The sequence below is a fragment of the Dromaius novaehollandiae genome, chromosome 1, assembly GCF_036370855.1.
Source record: "Dromaius novaehollandiae isolate bDroNov1 chromosome 1, bDroNov1.hap1, whole genome shotgun sequence".
NCBI classification, from domain to species: domain Eukaryota; kingdom Metazoa; phylum Chordata; class Aves; order Casuariiformes; family Dromaiidae; genus Dromaius; species Dromaius novaehollandiae.
The window spans coordinates 67,409,362-67,425,699 of record NC_088098.1 but is presented as its reverse complement, the minus strand read 5'-3'; the positions used below and the strand labels follow the sequence as shown (position 1 = coordinate 67,425,699).

Genomic DNA, 16,338 nt, shown 5'->3' with positions numbered 1-16,338 from the left:
AAGAAAAAGAACCAGAAAATTTTGAAATTAAGTGGATAAAAGCCTATTAAGAATCCCTCTGTTAGAAATCTGATACTTAGAGTCTCTCATTCCACCAAAAGAGCATTTTTAATGTTAATAGAAAGGACTCGCTCTGCTGCTGAATTTCTAACCGATCCCTCTGATAATGGTGGCTATGCTCCCATTTTTTCTAAAGGATAGAAAGACACAGCTGGAAAGAACAGGCAACTACAAGCGGGTCAGGGAAATACAACTTTACTTGGTGGCACTTGGATATAAGGAGGCTCAGTAGTCACAGACAGATCAATCTGAGACAGTAAGTTGACTCTGACATCTATTGGTTTTGGCCCCAGTTCAATGCAAGGGTCTGGCCACTTGTCTCTCCATCACTATTCGTTCCCAAACCAGGAAGAGCTGACTGTGCAATCTTACCTTGTTACAATGGCACCATCCAAGGTAACCAGTCACAAGATCCCAGGAAAAGTTAACAGTGGAAGAAAAAAATGGAGGAAAACAGCACAGGTAGGGTATGGTAGAGAAAAGGTGCAAGGAGAAGAAACACAAAAGCCCATGTTTCTTGCTGGACTCCCTGGCAAGAAAGTGGTGCTGATGTGTGCTTATTTTGCCATCTCAGGAACTGAAGCTCCACAATGTTCTACTTTTAATCCCTCTCTGAAGCATCCTCTTTCTAGAAGATCCATCTCTTCATTATTTTACTCACTAGTTAGATCTAATTCTTGGTAAATTAGTGTTCACTTGTTGATTTCAAGTCCTACACTTCCCTTGTTTATTAGACATGACTTAAACATTCTCCTGAAATTGCAATAAAATCGCCGTTCTTCGGATTAAACTAGTCTGTGTCCTTTTTGAGTCCTCCTGTCAGCCTTTCCAGTTACAGCCTAGTGTAACACTTGAGTTTTCACTGACTTATCTCACAACTGTGGTTATATATGCAGGCCCTATTATGATACGCCTTCCCCTACAACTTCCATGCAAAAAGAACAGAAAAGCCTTTGGCATTCAGAGGCAGCAGACAGAATTCTTCAGCCCCTCTCTGGGCTGTCCTTGGAATGGCAAAATCTAACAGAACAGCTTCTGGGGCAGAAAAGCACAAAAGAAAACCAGATGCAAAACACTAGGCTCTGACTTTTGCCATTGAAAACTTATCAGTGACCAGCACACTGTATATAAAGTCTTTCTTGGGTGATTTTTGTTCTTGAACTCTATTGCTATTATTTACACCAGAGCTACAAAAACAAACAAAACAAAAAGACCAGAAAGAATCTTTAAAGAAAGCATTTCAAACTAACAAACCATAGAAAAATATAAGCAAAGAGCAAAATTTTCTATCAGCAACATATTTACAAACACAGGATAACATACAAGCTAATTACGTATTCACTTCTGAATTAGCTCGTATATACATTTGCAAGTGTCACTCATTTTATGCTGAATTCATCCAAAACAAAGAAATTTCTCTATAAAGTACCCACACTTTAAACAGCTACAAAACCTAGATTTGGAGCAATTTCAACAAAAAGAATTACTTCAGATTTTCACCAGTGTCACTAAACAGAATGTAGCACAAATGCCTTTTTTTTTTTATCTATTCAACCGAGAAAAATGGAACTGCTATGGTTTAGGTTTTTAATCCCAAAGTGGATTATACAAACAACAATTTCATCAAAGTTTCTTTACAAAAAGCCTAGCATTACTTGCTATATCTTATTATTAAGGTAAATATTCTTCAAAGAACTGTATAACTGGAATCTCCTTCTGATATATAGTGACATTCTATTTGCTGGCTGCAGTTAGAACAGTCAAAATGAAAACAAAAATACAAATACACTTTTTTTCTCTTGTCTTTATTGATTTAGACTTCAGAGCTACAGCCAAAAATAGTGCATCTGTAGAAAATTACCACACATGCTATCAATACAGCATCATCATATGTTTAGAATCATAAGCATTTGACAAATCACAGAGAGAAAATTCAATCTAGTATTTTGGCAATGCAGCCCATGAATAAGGAATATAGGGAGAAGGATTTTTTTTCTCCCCTCTAAAAAGAAACACTTCTAAACAGGAATGAAAAGCCTCTGTTAAAAACTGAATTCTAGTCACCATGTAAAACTTACAATGGCTCATTCAAGATATCAACACACACTACTGAAAATTTCACATGGAATGTCAAATGATACATAGAAGTTACGGCTTCGTTACAGGTTCAGCCCAGTCTTCAGCACTTTGTATGCCATTGAGATGGTAACCACATACCCAACTGCCCAAGACAAACCTCTGCTAGGCTGGGGAAGAGGAGTCAAGTATGCAATAGTGTGAAAGATCCTAGCCCCAGCGAAGATCCTGAAATGCAGCAAGGCTGTGGACAGCTCAGGGCCACTAAGAGCATACAGCAGTCCAATGCCAAGAAATGGGACAATATTTTCGAGGTCATTCAGGTGGCCTCTGGGGAAAGAAGCAAAGTTGTTTTATAGTGTTAAATTTTGTTGAACAAATCACTATTTTTCAGCATCTTCAAAGAATGCTCCTGTTAAGATCCTAACACAACTGCTGCCTTCTCCTGCAGTGTGGGACTTAATTCAGTTCCTCATGGTTTTGTCATGTTCACCCAACATTGCTCTGCTGTCTCCTGCAGCACCCTCTGTTTCTAAGCTTCTGATTTTCTGCATCAAAGGTCTTAGGCTTTTCCTAGAATCATGGTAATATTTTGGGACTTGCATCAGGTGTATGACTGCATCTTGGTGGATAGGGATGAAAGGAAAGGAAAGGGAGGAAGAGATGCAGCTGGAATTTTCTTACAACCTCTCCCAACTGAACATCAATTACCTGGATGACTGTGACTGCAAGTACTAGACTTCTTGGCCCAGATGGTCTATTCCAAACCTATATACTCAGCATGTAGCCTCCATAAAGAAAATATGAAACATGCTCTCACTTGCATAGTCTTGACATTTCTCCTATCTTTTTAGCTATTCTTAATTTTGAAGTTAATGTTCTGTGTTGCACATACAGTTTAACTCAGAACGGTACTCAGCAATATTGAATTTGTATTATATGAAAAAAAGAGAATTTTACACATACATTTTGTTCTTGCTGTATTTGACAGTTTCCAATGTCACTTTTGGACTCCAATTCCATAGTGAATTTCAAAGCAAAAAAACTTTTATTTTTTTCTATCAAAACTTCAGGAAATTCAATTATCTCGAAGAATGTTACTTTTGAGCATCTAGCAGTTGAGAGTTACTCTTTTGATTCATTTTCTTCACTACTAAGCACTAAAATAGCTGAAAAATGTTTGAATTTTGAAACCATAATATAATATACTAAAAATGTGTTGAGACTGAACTCCAGATCTTGAGGTATTCTTCCACACCTCTTCCTGAACTTTCCCTGATCCCTTTACCTCTTTAGATAAATTATAATTTGCCAAATTTGCTGATTGAAACAACCTCTAAGCCTTAGTGATTATGTCAAATTTCAGTGTCAACTAGAAACAGATCACGGTGCTGTTTTGCAGCTGCTTTTTGATTTATCATTACAAGCAAAAGCATCCTCCAGCAATTGGGTTTTTCTGAACAAATACATTGAAAAAAGTAGTGTCTCTTCCTATCTATAAATGCAACAAATCCCAGTCACTTACACAGAAGAAAAGCAAGCCATGCTTAAATCTATATGGCATTCTCTGTTGCTATGGAGCTTCCAAAAGAAGATATAGTAAACATCCATTAGGAGGTATTGTTGTGAGAAAAAAAAAAAAGGATGTTGCAACACCAGTGGAGTCACTAGAACCAGGCTGAGTTAATAGTTCTGGAGAAGTCTCAACAGTTTTGCAAAACAACTGCACAAGATTTAAGAATAGAGTCTTTTAAAAATCTGTCAATGACTGAGAGGTAGTTATCATTTTCCTAAGGTAATGTTGCAAGTTAAAAGGGTATCCAGTAGTAAATTTAGTATTGATTTTTTTTGTCCTTTTAGAAACTACAAATAGAAAGGAATGACTCTTCACCTAAAAGTGCTCATTTTTAACAGAAGTGAATGACACAATTAACGACTCCCTGAACAGCACAGGAGGGAGAAAAGGAAAGTTCAGAGCATTTTAACTGCCCACTGAGATTAGACTCTTCTTTCTGAGATTTTAATCCAGGAGAGAAATATATAAATATACTAGACTTCATGGAAGTACCAACATCTACATTTTCAAGGAAGCGCTGTTCTGAAATCAGAGGTGGTACTTATTTTCAAAATCTTCCCCAATGGAGGTTTTAAAGAGAGCAATTCATTCACATTCAAGTTTTTGATACCAAAAAAAAAAAAAAAAAAACCTCCCTAAAAGATAAAAAAGATTAAAAATACATATATATATACACAGCAAGCAAACTGTTAGCTTCACTAAAGAATAAGACATGGAAAACATTAAGACATTAAAGCTCCCCTTGTTAGCACAGCTATATCAAACAGTGTATCAAACAGCATCTCCAAAGATCTGATTTTGGTAACAGAAAATTTTTGCCACAAATAAAATTTAATAAGCTGCAACATTTATCCCACTGAAATATAGTTTACATTCTGCTGCGAATCTTGCAGAGCCCAATACCTACACTGCAGGTTGCACACTGCCCTACTATTAATAGCATTCTTCCAGAAGGCTGGTCAACTTTCCTGCACAATTGACACATTAGTGAGTAACTCCTATTCAATCTAGCGAAAAGAGCACAGGCTTCAACTCCCACGCACTACAATTTCCCAGATTAGGCCCCCATCACAACTCCGAGTTCCATAGTAGTTTTACTCCTCTTCCCCCTGTTATTTCCTTTACACTTTAGCAAAAGATGCAACCATTACAGTCCATGCTCAAATTATATAGAAAGCTGATTTACACTTAGCATAACTCACAGCTTCATACTAAATCACATTTACAATCACATTTTACAATCTTCTTACCATTCCCCCATGCATAATGAATACTATCCAAGAGCTAGCCATTACAGCCAAACAATGATTTATTATTTTAGTACGCATGCTGACCATTTGAATATGGAATAGTTTGTTCATTTAGGCAAATTAGTTTATAAGATTACAACATAAAGCAACACAAAAAACACACAGATTTGCCAAAGAGAATAGTATGAAATTTTTTCCCTTAGTTAGTATTAAATGCTATTTAATAATAACTTTTGATAGACTTCCATGCTTACCTGCGCACACGTTCAACATCTACATCAGTTCGCAGGTATTTTTTAGCACTCTCGCCTTTACCAAATGATGCTGTATCTTCTGGGTTGGCAAATGCCTATTTGAAATACAAACACGCAAGAGACATTAGAAGCAAGAATGTTTCTGCTAGTCAAGAGAGCTTGATATAAAGGTCAGTCCTTTTACTAATGCCTCTAACTTCACATAACTTACCTGAAGTTAAATGCACAGGGAATAATACCTCATCCAGCACATTACTGAATTCTTGAACCTAACCTATACATGGCTTGCATACTGACAAATTACTGTAATGCAATTTATGCATGTAGATTAAGCCTTCTTATAACAAGATTGACAAACATGGATGACGATTGATACTCAACCTGGAGCAATTCCAATGGGCTGTGGAGAATTAGGAACTGGAAGGTATAACTGCTGTTAGTACTGCATGAGTCTCTTTTTCACTATTCCTGACGAATTATCTTAAAAACCTTTTGGACTTCTTCCCTCTTCAGAAGTCCACACAGCAACAGTATCCAAGAGGCTTACTCCCATCCTCGTTTATGACCAAATAAGTTGCTTCCTTTCTTCATAGGTACCAATCTTGCCAATTATACTATCCTTTACCTCCAAATACCCTAAAACACTATATGAAAACACCACCTACTTCAGTTAGTGCAAACTGTAGTAGATCTTTCCTTGCTACTATGTGCAGTAACATCTGTGGCAACATCTGTGGCAACATCTGTGGCAACATACTATGGACTGTCCTGGCTATGCAGGCAAGATGCTTTTTGATTTTAAGAGAGCTACACGATTGCTTTCTGAGGTAACCTGGATCCCTTTCTGTGAAATATTCTTGAGGTCAGCTCTGGAGACATGTTAACAATATCAGCATCAGCAAAGTTTTCTTTTTGCTCACGGCTTTCCTGTTTTTCTTAACTCTTCATTGTTGCCTATTTTCTCTTTTAAAGACTTTTTTGCATTAAACAGAAAATAAAAGCGACTACAGTAATTTGTCCATTCACCATACTACTATCCGCCAGAAAAAAATCCAAATTAATGAAGGTTCTGTTGTCATCTGTATACATACGGACTATAACACAACACGAACATTAATACCTGACTTCATTGGATCTGCATATAGGACTAGCACAGCTGATTTGCTTTTGCAAGAGCAAAAGTAAGGTTAAGACACAGAAATCTAGATTCTACTTTGAAAATACAGCACAATCTGTGTGCTATACTAGGCTCAATTTTCAGCTGCACCAAACACCTAGAGAGATATCTGAAATCAGCAGTAGCTGAACATCATGAACAGTAGAATCATTCTGAGGGGTTCTCTTATGCCCAGGGAGCATAAAGACAACATTTCTACAACACGACTGCAACAAAATCCTTGAAGCACACACCATCTTGCAGTTCTCACAAGAACCATCATAGAGGACAAACCCAGGGTTCTTTCAGCCCAGGACTTTGTTTCCAACAGTGGCCATTAGCAGACACCTAAAGAAGATGCAGAACAGGACAAACACATGATGTGTCCCATGAGAACTCTCTCCTAAGCCAGAGGCAGTTTCTGTATTATTTAGTAAACCTCAGTGCATCTCTCATATATTTGTCTAGCCTCCTCCTCAACCCATGTGAACTTTTAGCCCACTTCTCATTCTATAAAATTATTATTTTTTAAATAATGACCCACCTGAAATGGGAAGGCTAAAACAATTAGGGAATATAAAGAGCTTTAAAATTACTGACTGACAGGCCGACAGATGCAAAAAAATCTCATTCATTTTCCCTCTCCTGACCCTACTAGCTGTTTATTCACTTAACATGACTCCATACCACACTTTATTTGCTTTATAAATTGGGTACCTTCAACACCAGCATTCTGCACAATACAGTGAAAATTACAGTTCTGAAAAATTCTTATTTAAAAAGAATAAAAATGTTTTAGAAGGATAGAATAACTCAAATGCAACTGTAAGAGACAGTCTCATAATTAGGTAAAAGACATCCTCCATTTGAGCCTTACACAGTACCAATAGGCCAAACACAGGACATCGTTAGGGGAGGGAGGAAAAACATGGAAAGCATCAGTATTTGAAAGCTGAAAAGGAAAGAAGCATTTTGACACCTCTGAATTTTAATAAAAATTTCACTCTATTCCACCAGATAGTATTCATGGTTTCTTACCTTTCTTCTGATTCTGAAGTATGCTGTTATCAAACTCATTAACATCATTTTTAGAAGAACAATAGCTGCATAGGTAGCATAAGCCTGGAAGACTTCATTGTCAATTAGCTGGGTCAGTTTAGCCATTTCTCCAGTTCTCACAGATGACCTTTAAAAAAAAAAAGTTAGACTAACATTATAATAATCGAAAGTACAGCAACATAACTGTCAGAATAGCTTTCTTTAGCATCACTGCAGCGACAGCACAATTTTTCCTCTGTGAAACATTTATTTTCAAACAAATTTATTTTTCTTCAGTTTATTTTCACAATGACATAATGTTGTATTTTAAGGTTAGAAATTATGCTACCAGTTAGTTTTTCTCTTTTGTAGTATCTGCTTACTAAACTGTCAAAATATGAATCACCAAAATATTTAACATGACTGTACAATAAAATTTAGTTATAGAAACTAGTACACTTTTCCAATACCACCAGTTAGGCCAATTCATTTTAACTAGTGAATCTCCCTAAACAATTACTGGATAAAAAGTGCATGATGAGATACACAACTATAACTGCACTTCAGCTTTCAAACTAACCAGTATCTTCTCTCCCAGCTATAACTTGTGATCAAAGCCAATTATATATGATTTTTTTCATTCAGACCTAATTCTTAAAAATTGGTTTTAGCATGATTCATGGGCAAAGATTAAATTCAAAGTCAGTTGTAACAACAAAAAGCAGAGAACTGTTTATGCTTTTAGGATAGGAAGTTTAAGCTAATGAAGTGTCTTTCCAATGAGACTGTACCAAAACCACAATCCTGTGGAAGCGGTATCTTCTATCAACTCTAATGTACAGCTCCCTCATGTTGACCACAGAACGAGAGAGGCTCAATTAGCTGGCTGCAGCAGAAAACACTTGGTCTCAAAGGCCATCTTGGTGGGGAGGTGGGCAGCATGAAGGTGAATAGCTGCTTGCTTGGTGAAAGAAACCTAGCCTTGCCTGGACCTGGATGGGATTTTGCTCCTGGTTCTGTCCATCCAAAAAGAGTGTCTGGGCCATAGGGCCGAGCAGTGTGCCTAGGCACTGTGGGAAATTCAATACAACTCTTTTCTCTCACATTACAGTGCAGCCATTCTCAAGATAACCAGTGATTCAGCAAAGACTTTCTCAGGAAGCGCTAGGGAGAGAATAGAAACTGTAATTTTTGACTTTGTATCACACGAAAAACTGGGTAGAGTTTCACAGAAGAAAGAGAAAATAAATCCATAGCTTCAGAGCATTTTTCTTTATTGAACATGAAAGCCATGCTGAAAATGCATCCAAGAACTATGCAAACTCATGAGAAACCATTCACCAACTTCTGCATATTCTTCCAAAGGGAACTGTACCACATTTAATCCATTTTCCCTACTCGGAGAGGTTAGCCTCTTCAAATTTCCACAAAGTTCAGGCCCTGTCTTCACTAGGAAAAGGCAGGACCAAAAATCTTACCGAAGGCGAAAAATTCAGTTCTAACCCCAGCAGAAAAGCCACAACAAACCCTAAAGTGTACAACAGCATAGGGTTTAAAGGGATATGCTATTTTTACTGAAACTACAAATGGCCTGATCTGGACGCCTAACACCTTTCCGTAGCAAAACCTGCATGCAAAGCGAGGATCTGGTAAGTGCACAAATCTAGATCCCAGACGCGGGTCCTTCAAAGCAGATGGGTAAAGAGACTTGGAGGTCTTTGTCCTGCTCTTTGTCCGTGGTTGCTGTGCCCAGGCCCATGACTCTGCAAAACCTCCCTGGGACCTTTAGGCACTCAAACCCTGGGAAGCGTCTCCTCCCACTCGTGCGCTGGCAAACACTCACCGTGCGTGTACAGCCTCAGCGGCGGCTGCACCTGTGCCTCTCTGTACTCTCTGGGAAAGTCGGTGGCAGCAAGCACCGAGCTAGAAGCCGAGGTGCCTGCAGGCAGCGTCTCCCTGCCTTGCCTGAATCCGTCACTAAAGGAGCGACACGGACCACAGCAAAGTTTAATGAGCTGAACCCTGTGTAAAATACCTCTGGGTTTTCACAAACTTTTTTTTGAGGGGGAAGGAGGGGGCACCGACCCTGCACGGAGCAGCCCCTTCAGACCCCCGCGGCGACCGTAACGGGGACCAGGTCAACCCCGCCCGCAGGCGGTCAAACCGCAGGACAACAGGTCTCAGCGCCCCTCCCCCCTCCCCCACACACAATAAAATCTCTGAGGGACAGGCTGGTGTACTCTGCGGGGGAGCCGGGCCCCGCTCGCCACCCCGCCAGCCCTGCCGCCGCAAGGCGCCCGGAAGCGCCGCGCCCTCCGCCGCCACGGCGGGGCCCTTCCCGCCGCGCCGCCCCCCGCCCGGCTCGGCCGCCATCGCGCAGCGCTCACGCACCTCGCCGGTCCCCTCGGAGCGCGCAGGTACCGCGCCGAACCCCGCTGCTCCCGGCCGCCGCTGAGACCCGCCCCGCCCCGGCCGGGCCCGGCCGGGCCTGCCCTGCCCTGCCCTCTCCCCCGCGCCCCGCCTCCCCGGGCCGGGCCGAGCCGCGAGCCGAGCTGCAGCCTCGCGTTTCCTCACACCAACGACTCTCGTGGAGGGCTCGCGAAGTGGCCGGCGGCCGGAGAGCTTCCCTGCGCCGGCCCGCCGGGGCGGTGGGCCTGCGGCGGTTACCCGTGCTGCGCCACCATGGCTGGGCTTGCCCGGACTTGTTGAGGGAGGAAAGGTGGGCCCGTAGCTGAGGCTCGGGGCCTGCGTGTGGTACCTGGGAGAAGGACAAGCAGGATGAGCAAACAAACGGGGAAAAAAACCAAAAACCTCTAGTCTGAACATCCTCAGGCTTCGAGATAATGTTAAAATCCTGGAGAGAAACCGAAGGTTGTGACCCCAGCCCACCTTCATTACAAATGTCCCATGTAGGTTGGCCACACGAGCTCCTAGGTGGTCCAGGCACTTATTTAAAACATCATCTAAAGTGCTTTGAAGCTCAGTACTTTGGGCACCTCAACTGTTCTGGTGGATTTGAACCTTTACCAAAGGCAAAAATATTTGCATTGCTAAACCGTGAGGGCTGTTACAGTTAGCGTGCACCATTTTGTTCTGCAAAGCATAACAGAAAATAAGGGAACTTCGGGACTGGCTGTGGATCTCTTCTGCCAGCACGCTAAAATGTGAAGAAAGGAGAAAATCTGACATTAAAACTTCTTACTGCTACTTCAGAGAAAATGACACTGATCCCAACTCTCTTCCTCATAACTGTAACAAAGTTTTTGAGTAAAAAGCTCACAATAAAAAGGACATTAAACATACAGACAAATTTACTTGGCTATACAGCAAAGATTTCAGAAATATGTAGAAAGAAAGTGAGACAATTTTTAAAGCTGCATCATTACTGAAAATTAGTCCCAGCTACATATATTCAATGTCATGGACATCCTTTGCATGCTTCATGCTACCAGTAAATGCCTGTGTTTGCAGACCTTCTGCGATGGTTCTTATTAATCATCAGACATGAGATAACTCACTTGAGCAAGGACTTCAGAATCAGAACTGTTTTTAAGCCTGGCTATAAAAGTTGGACTCTACAACCTTTGTTCTCCCTAAGCACACAGCAAATAGTATTTCCATTGAAGTCACCAGAACAACTCAAATGAACCCTCAGATGGCAAGAGGGTGCCAATCTTGCAGATTTTCTTTTTCCAGGGAATGGATTTGTAAAAAGACAGGAAACATTTTTGGGGCTCATAACTGTTATTTCAAGGCAGAAATTGTATCTTCATACATACTTGTACACCACCTAGCATATAATATAGCCCAATCACGTATCATAATTAGTGCTTTTACAGTAAAATTATAATGATTTTCTGTTACCTTCTTTTTTCTTCCCCCCAAACTTATTCATATCTGGAGCCAGTTTTAAAAAAAAGGTAAGTTAACAGAGTTAAGCTTAACCCCGTTATTATACTTGAAAACAAAAGTTGGTAATTGTTTTATATGCAGTTCTCAGAACTAGACTTGGAAATGCCGAAAAGCCTGGGGAAAGACCGTTTTCATTAGATTTATAAATATGAAAAGAAGCACAAATGCATCCAGAAATTCTACAAAAAATCATCCTTTCCTTTGGATTTGTCGTTGCAGTTTTATGGATTAAGGAATTTTAGATTGATATGTGCAATCTTAAAAAAAAACTTTTGAAATTGGGAAAGCTTATACTTTCACAGCCTTAGAGTTTTGAGGCCAACACCTTACTAATTTTTTCCTACCATTGTTTAATTCCCCTGATTCTAAGGAAGGGAGAGAAGGAGGGAGAGAGGAGAGAGAAAGCAAAGAAAGGAGAGAAGGAAAACAAAAAAAGAAAAAAAGAAAGAAAGAAAACAGGAGTCCATGTTTCTTGCAAACCCTGAACTGCTTAAGAGTGCACGAGGAGAAGTGTCTGTAAGTAGGGTGCAAAACCAGGGCTGTATTCAGTAAGGCAGAAGTGAACTTGTGCTCAAGGTCTATTTTCTTTTAAAAGTTCGGTAGCAGCATGAAGTGTCTGTACAACATTTGAAAACTGCTGTGGTGTAAGTGAGGTTAGATACATAACTGTAGTGATAGTTGCTCCTGAGGGGCTTATTCTAACAGTCCTCACTCATCTGAATTGTCCCTTTGATGCTAATAGGATTACCCTTGTAAATCAGGGATGGCTTATCAGCCCAATGCCCATGGTTATACTGTTCATGAAGGGCTTGATCTTGCAAACCTCATTCATGTGAGCAACCCTTTTTCATGACAATTTCCAATTCACTTTTAGAACTGTCCATACAGCCAGAGACAATAGAATCAGGACACAAATTTAGGGTCAGCATAGAAGTAGGAATACAAGAGTTTTTCATTTAACTTCCAGTAAGGAATGGATACTGCCCAGTAAGGTCGGATAAGTATAATCATTCCCTTTTGACTACAAGGAAGACAAGACAGAAGTGTGTATTGATCAACCTTGTTCCATTCTGTCTCCTTCTGTGTCTCCATTTATTCACCATAATTAAACTGGTAAAGAGTGTACCAATAATATATTTTCCACACCTGAAGCTTCTGTTCATCACCACCTTGCTAACATAAATTAGTTGTTTCCTCAAACAGTAGCTGTTCTGTAAAGTTGACAAATAATGCCTCCTGCATTAAATCAACTAATGATTTATAAAGTGAAACAAATCATGAACACTGTAAGATTCGGTACATATTTTAGCTTAAAATCTGACATACTGTCTAAATGCCAAAAGGAAAGTGTTACAGAACGTTTAGTATAACAGACCACAGTCAGTTTTTGTGCTACTCAATTAAAACCTACTCCCCCTGGTTAGCAAGTACTTTTGCTATATCAAATGTTGACACCTATATAATTTCACTGTGATTCATAGAAGATCTCAAACTGCTATCTAGGTTCTCTGGGGAACTGCTTCAGAAACAGTCAGACAGGATCTTTATTCAGTTAGAAAGGCTTCCCACTGGCTCAGTGAAGGTTTCTGCGGTGTAAGCAGCCTTTTGGTTCAGCTTATAACTCCAAAATCTGTATACATCCTGTGTTTCTCTTCTAGTATGTTCAGTCATGATGATTTGTAAGGACAAAACCAAAACTGAAACCCCAGATACACAGAAGGGGAAGAAAATGGACATGTGAAAGTGGCATGGATTTGATCATAATAAAGATTTCAATATGGAGAGGAATTACCGTTAAGCTAGGGAGATAAAATATTCAAGAACAGACATATCAACTGAGGCAACATAACCGTGAATCATTAACAGTTTCATCTACTTACATTTGTCTTAACTCTTTAAATATGTCTTAACTGTTCTTCATTTGAACAAACTTAAGAGCTGTAGCACAAACCAGCATTCTTCTGTAAGGGCTCTAAGGCAGGAAGTGCTCTGTGTTTGCACAGAACTAGCCAGGTTGCATTCAAGTGGTTCAAGACTACAGCTCCTAGCCAATATTGTTAGATAATAATAGTGAAAAACTCATAGGCATTTGTTTAGCTGTTTAGTAAGTATTTCGTTTGCACATATTTGCAATTCTTGTGTTTGCTCTTTTTATCAAGCATTCATTTAAATAGGTTTTTATTCATGACGTTGTTTGGAGAGCAGCAATTCTCAGTAGTGGAACTCAGGTTGTTTATAAAATTCCAGGCACTCACTTATGACACAGAAACAATAGTGTATAATTTATGCGACCGCAGTAGGTGGTGACAAACAAACACTGAGAGCAGAGAATCCCCACCAGATTATGTTCACATGAACTGTTCTTCTGTTCAGTTATACATCATTAACACATTATTAAAAAAGCCACAAAGCTCATCTGCTAGTCATTTAAAGAGACAATAAGTAAGGTTATCCTCTAAATTCGCTTGCTACCTTCCATTAAGTAGCACCATTGCTTCTAAGAACATGTAGCACAAGGATCAAAAGTCAGCACATGGACATATCATAAGAAATATTCCAACACATGAAAGTATCAGTAGACTGGTGCCCTACAGACTTTAACTCTCAGAGGCTTGGTTGAGGAAGAACTCAGAAAGGGATTTTGGCATTCATAGGTCTGTATATGCACATCATGGAATACCATTTGTCTCGATTTCTGTTTAGATGCATGTGCATATTGCAGCAACTGTCTTGCTTCTGAAAATATGTCATCAGCACAGAAAAATCTTTGCAGCTGGCAGTAATGCATATGTGGTGAGGTATTTTAAGTCCTGTGCCTTACTGAAGAGAAAAGGGCATTAACCTCAGTTCTTGTGATGTTACTCCATTTTTACAACTGTTTCTATCAGGAAAGCAAAATATTTCATATCATTAAAGGCCATGAGAGATTCGATGTCATTATAATGGTCAGATGGGTCAATAAGACAGATTTTTGCAAACACCGTAGTAAGTTACTTTAAAACTAATCCAATGAGAAAAGTTATTTGTTAAACATTAAATACAGTTTGCAGAACAAAATCTGACTCCCTTAAAATAACACCCGAGAAGCAGAAAGAGAAGAATGTTCATTATGCAAGTAGAATGAGCTATCAAGTTTCGTGTCATAGATTGAATAAGGTCCAGAAAGGAGACAAACTAGAGAGAGTAAATGGATTTTAAGACGTTAATGTTTTACTCATCAAAGGCACTATTAAAAGAGTCTAGTAAAGGCAGGTTTTCCTTGCCTTAGTACCACTGCTGTACTCTAGCGGCACAAGCAAATTATAAAACTGTAAACCAAACTGGAAGGTTTCTTGCTGCAGTGTCATTGTTCTACTTCAAAGGCACAAGGAAGGCTTAAAATCAGTTAAAGTGAGCTGCTGACAAGGCACAGAGCTGGAAAACAGTGTCTAGCAAGAGGTTGTCAAAGTATCTCTGCAGAAAAGACATTCCTAGACACAGACAAGCAAAAACCTTGTGTTTCTCTGTGGAAATTACACTGCAACTAAGCTAGTACATCCTCTTTTTGAATTCCCTCCTCTCTCAGTTCCACATATATGTTCATCCTGGTCAGATCATCAACTTGGATTCAGGGTCAGTCTTTACTGGCTGCTATCACTTTTAGAAACTCCAGCAACAAAAACCTTCCAGGAGGCATCCAGAGAGAAATTTACAATCTCACTCTCCAAAAAAACTGTCACAAGTTTTTCAACTCTTTAAGAACAGTCTTCTAATATTGTAATCTCTGTACGTTACTCAACTTACCAAGGGTGCAAAAAGCCCAGCCTTCTTTGCACAGAGTGAAAGATACATAGAAGCCCATCAAATTTACCTCACTCTTTGTGTGGTGGGGTTTCTAGGTCAATTGCATAGGCACTTTTTTGCTTTACCAGGAGTATGTGATTTCTTCAAATGTACCCTGTGGCCATTACAGTATCTGCCACACAGTGGACTGGAACTTGGGAAACCTAGGTTACTAGGAGATGCTTGAGTAGAATTAAGTGAATTTTCAAATCTTTGTGTTTGGCACAACTGCAAGCTTGAAATCCTTTATCTATTCGTAAAGCCAATCTGCACAAGTACAGCTCCATGTCAGCTGCACCATTGCTGACTCACATCCAAGCTTTCTTCCTCATTGTCTAGAATACTAGTATCAGCTTTCATAGGACGATACCAAGGCATAATTCAATGGTGCACAGGAAAATCATTAAATTGGGCTATTCAGCTCTGATGATCTTAGACTCATGAATGAGTGTCTTATCATCCTGTTTCTGAAATTCAGGATGATGAGTTAAAACCCAAGAACATGAGAAATACCTCAATGAAAAGCAATCTTACATGTCAGAGTTACCTTTCTGACGAGGAAGAATCTAAAGCTAGTTTCAACTAATTTCAAATCATTAGCCCTGGACTGGCTGCTGGTTCACTAAGAAGACTAATCAATAACTGCTGTCATGAAAGGGCCTACTGCCTTATACCTTTATATCTATGGGCAGCGAGGTAAAGTTAACCTTAGTTAAGTGAGCTTTCTATACCTATGTAAATGTAGGTATTTATGTAAGACAGTAAAAGAACTAGGCTCGGTGGATTGAAGCAAGCTCATTTTTCCGTGGGAGTGCTAAACAGCTCTACGATGGTATAAACCTTTGGTCACTGTTAATCCTAACTGAATTCATATCACAGATTGATGCAAATAGGCTGAATGGACCTGTTGCTCATTGTTAATCACCTAGAACTGGATTTTCTTAACTCGCTGTTTGTGTATCACTGATGGGATGTGAATCATGTTTAGCTAATAGAAAGAGCAGCTTGTCTGCCCCTTTGGACATACTTAATCTGAGCTGAAGCAGGGAGAGGAAAGATGTACCGCTGCTTAAGTGGTTGTTATTGAGGAGTAACTCTCTTCACGGAAAAATTTAAGTGCTCCATGTAAACAAGGTATTGATAATAATGATCACCTGTCATTAGCTACTGTCCTGAGCTGTGGGGACCCAGCTC

General features: G+C 39.7%; 1 protein-coding gene across 2 annotated transcripts; it reads right to left on the bottom strand.

The window, feature by feature from the left end:
- Nucleotides 1-1,846: 1,846 nt before the first annotated feature.
- On the bottom strand, nt 1,847-9,929 carry MGST1 (microsomal glutathione S-transferase 1). Of its 2 annotated transcripts, XM_064515601.1 has the most exons (5): nt 9,802-9,903; nt 9,254-9,387; nt 7,411-7,558; nt 5,217-5,311; nt 1,847-2,466 (listed from the first exon to the last, which is right to left on the bottom strand). In XM_064515601.1, exons 3-5 carry the CDS (start codon nt 7,534-7,536, stop codon nt 2,220-2,222), a joined length of 468 nt encoding a protein of 155 aa, XP_064371671.1. In that variant the 5' UTR covers nt 7,537-7,558; nt 9,254-9,387; nt 9,802-9,903; the 3' UTR covers nt 1,847-2,219. The 2 variants fall into 2 exon arrangements, with proteins under 2 accessions (XP_064371671.1, XP_025972777.1); XM_026116992.2 differs by lacking the exon at nt 9,254-9,387 and having other exon boundaries at nt 9,802-9,929.
- Nucleotides 9,930-16,338: the final 6,409 nt, after the last annotated feature.

Coding starts and splice junctions, on each gene's coding strand:
- MGST1 (XM_026116992.2), bottom strand. CDS start 7,536: ATGGCTAAACTGACCCAGCTAATTGACAATGAAGTCTTCCAGGCTTAT. Junction 5,312..7,410: donor ACTTCAGAATCAGAAGAAAG/GTAAGAAACCAT, acceptor TATTTCAAATAG/GCATTTGCCAACCCAGAAGA. Junction 2,467..5,216: donor GATGTTGAACGTGTGCGCAG/GTAAGCATGGAA, acceptor TTCTTTCCCCAG/AGGCCACCTGAATGACCTCG.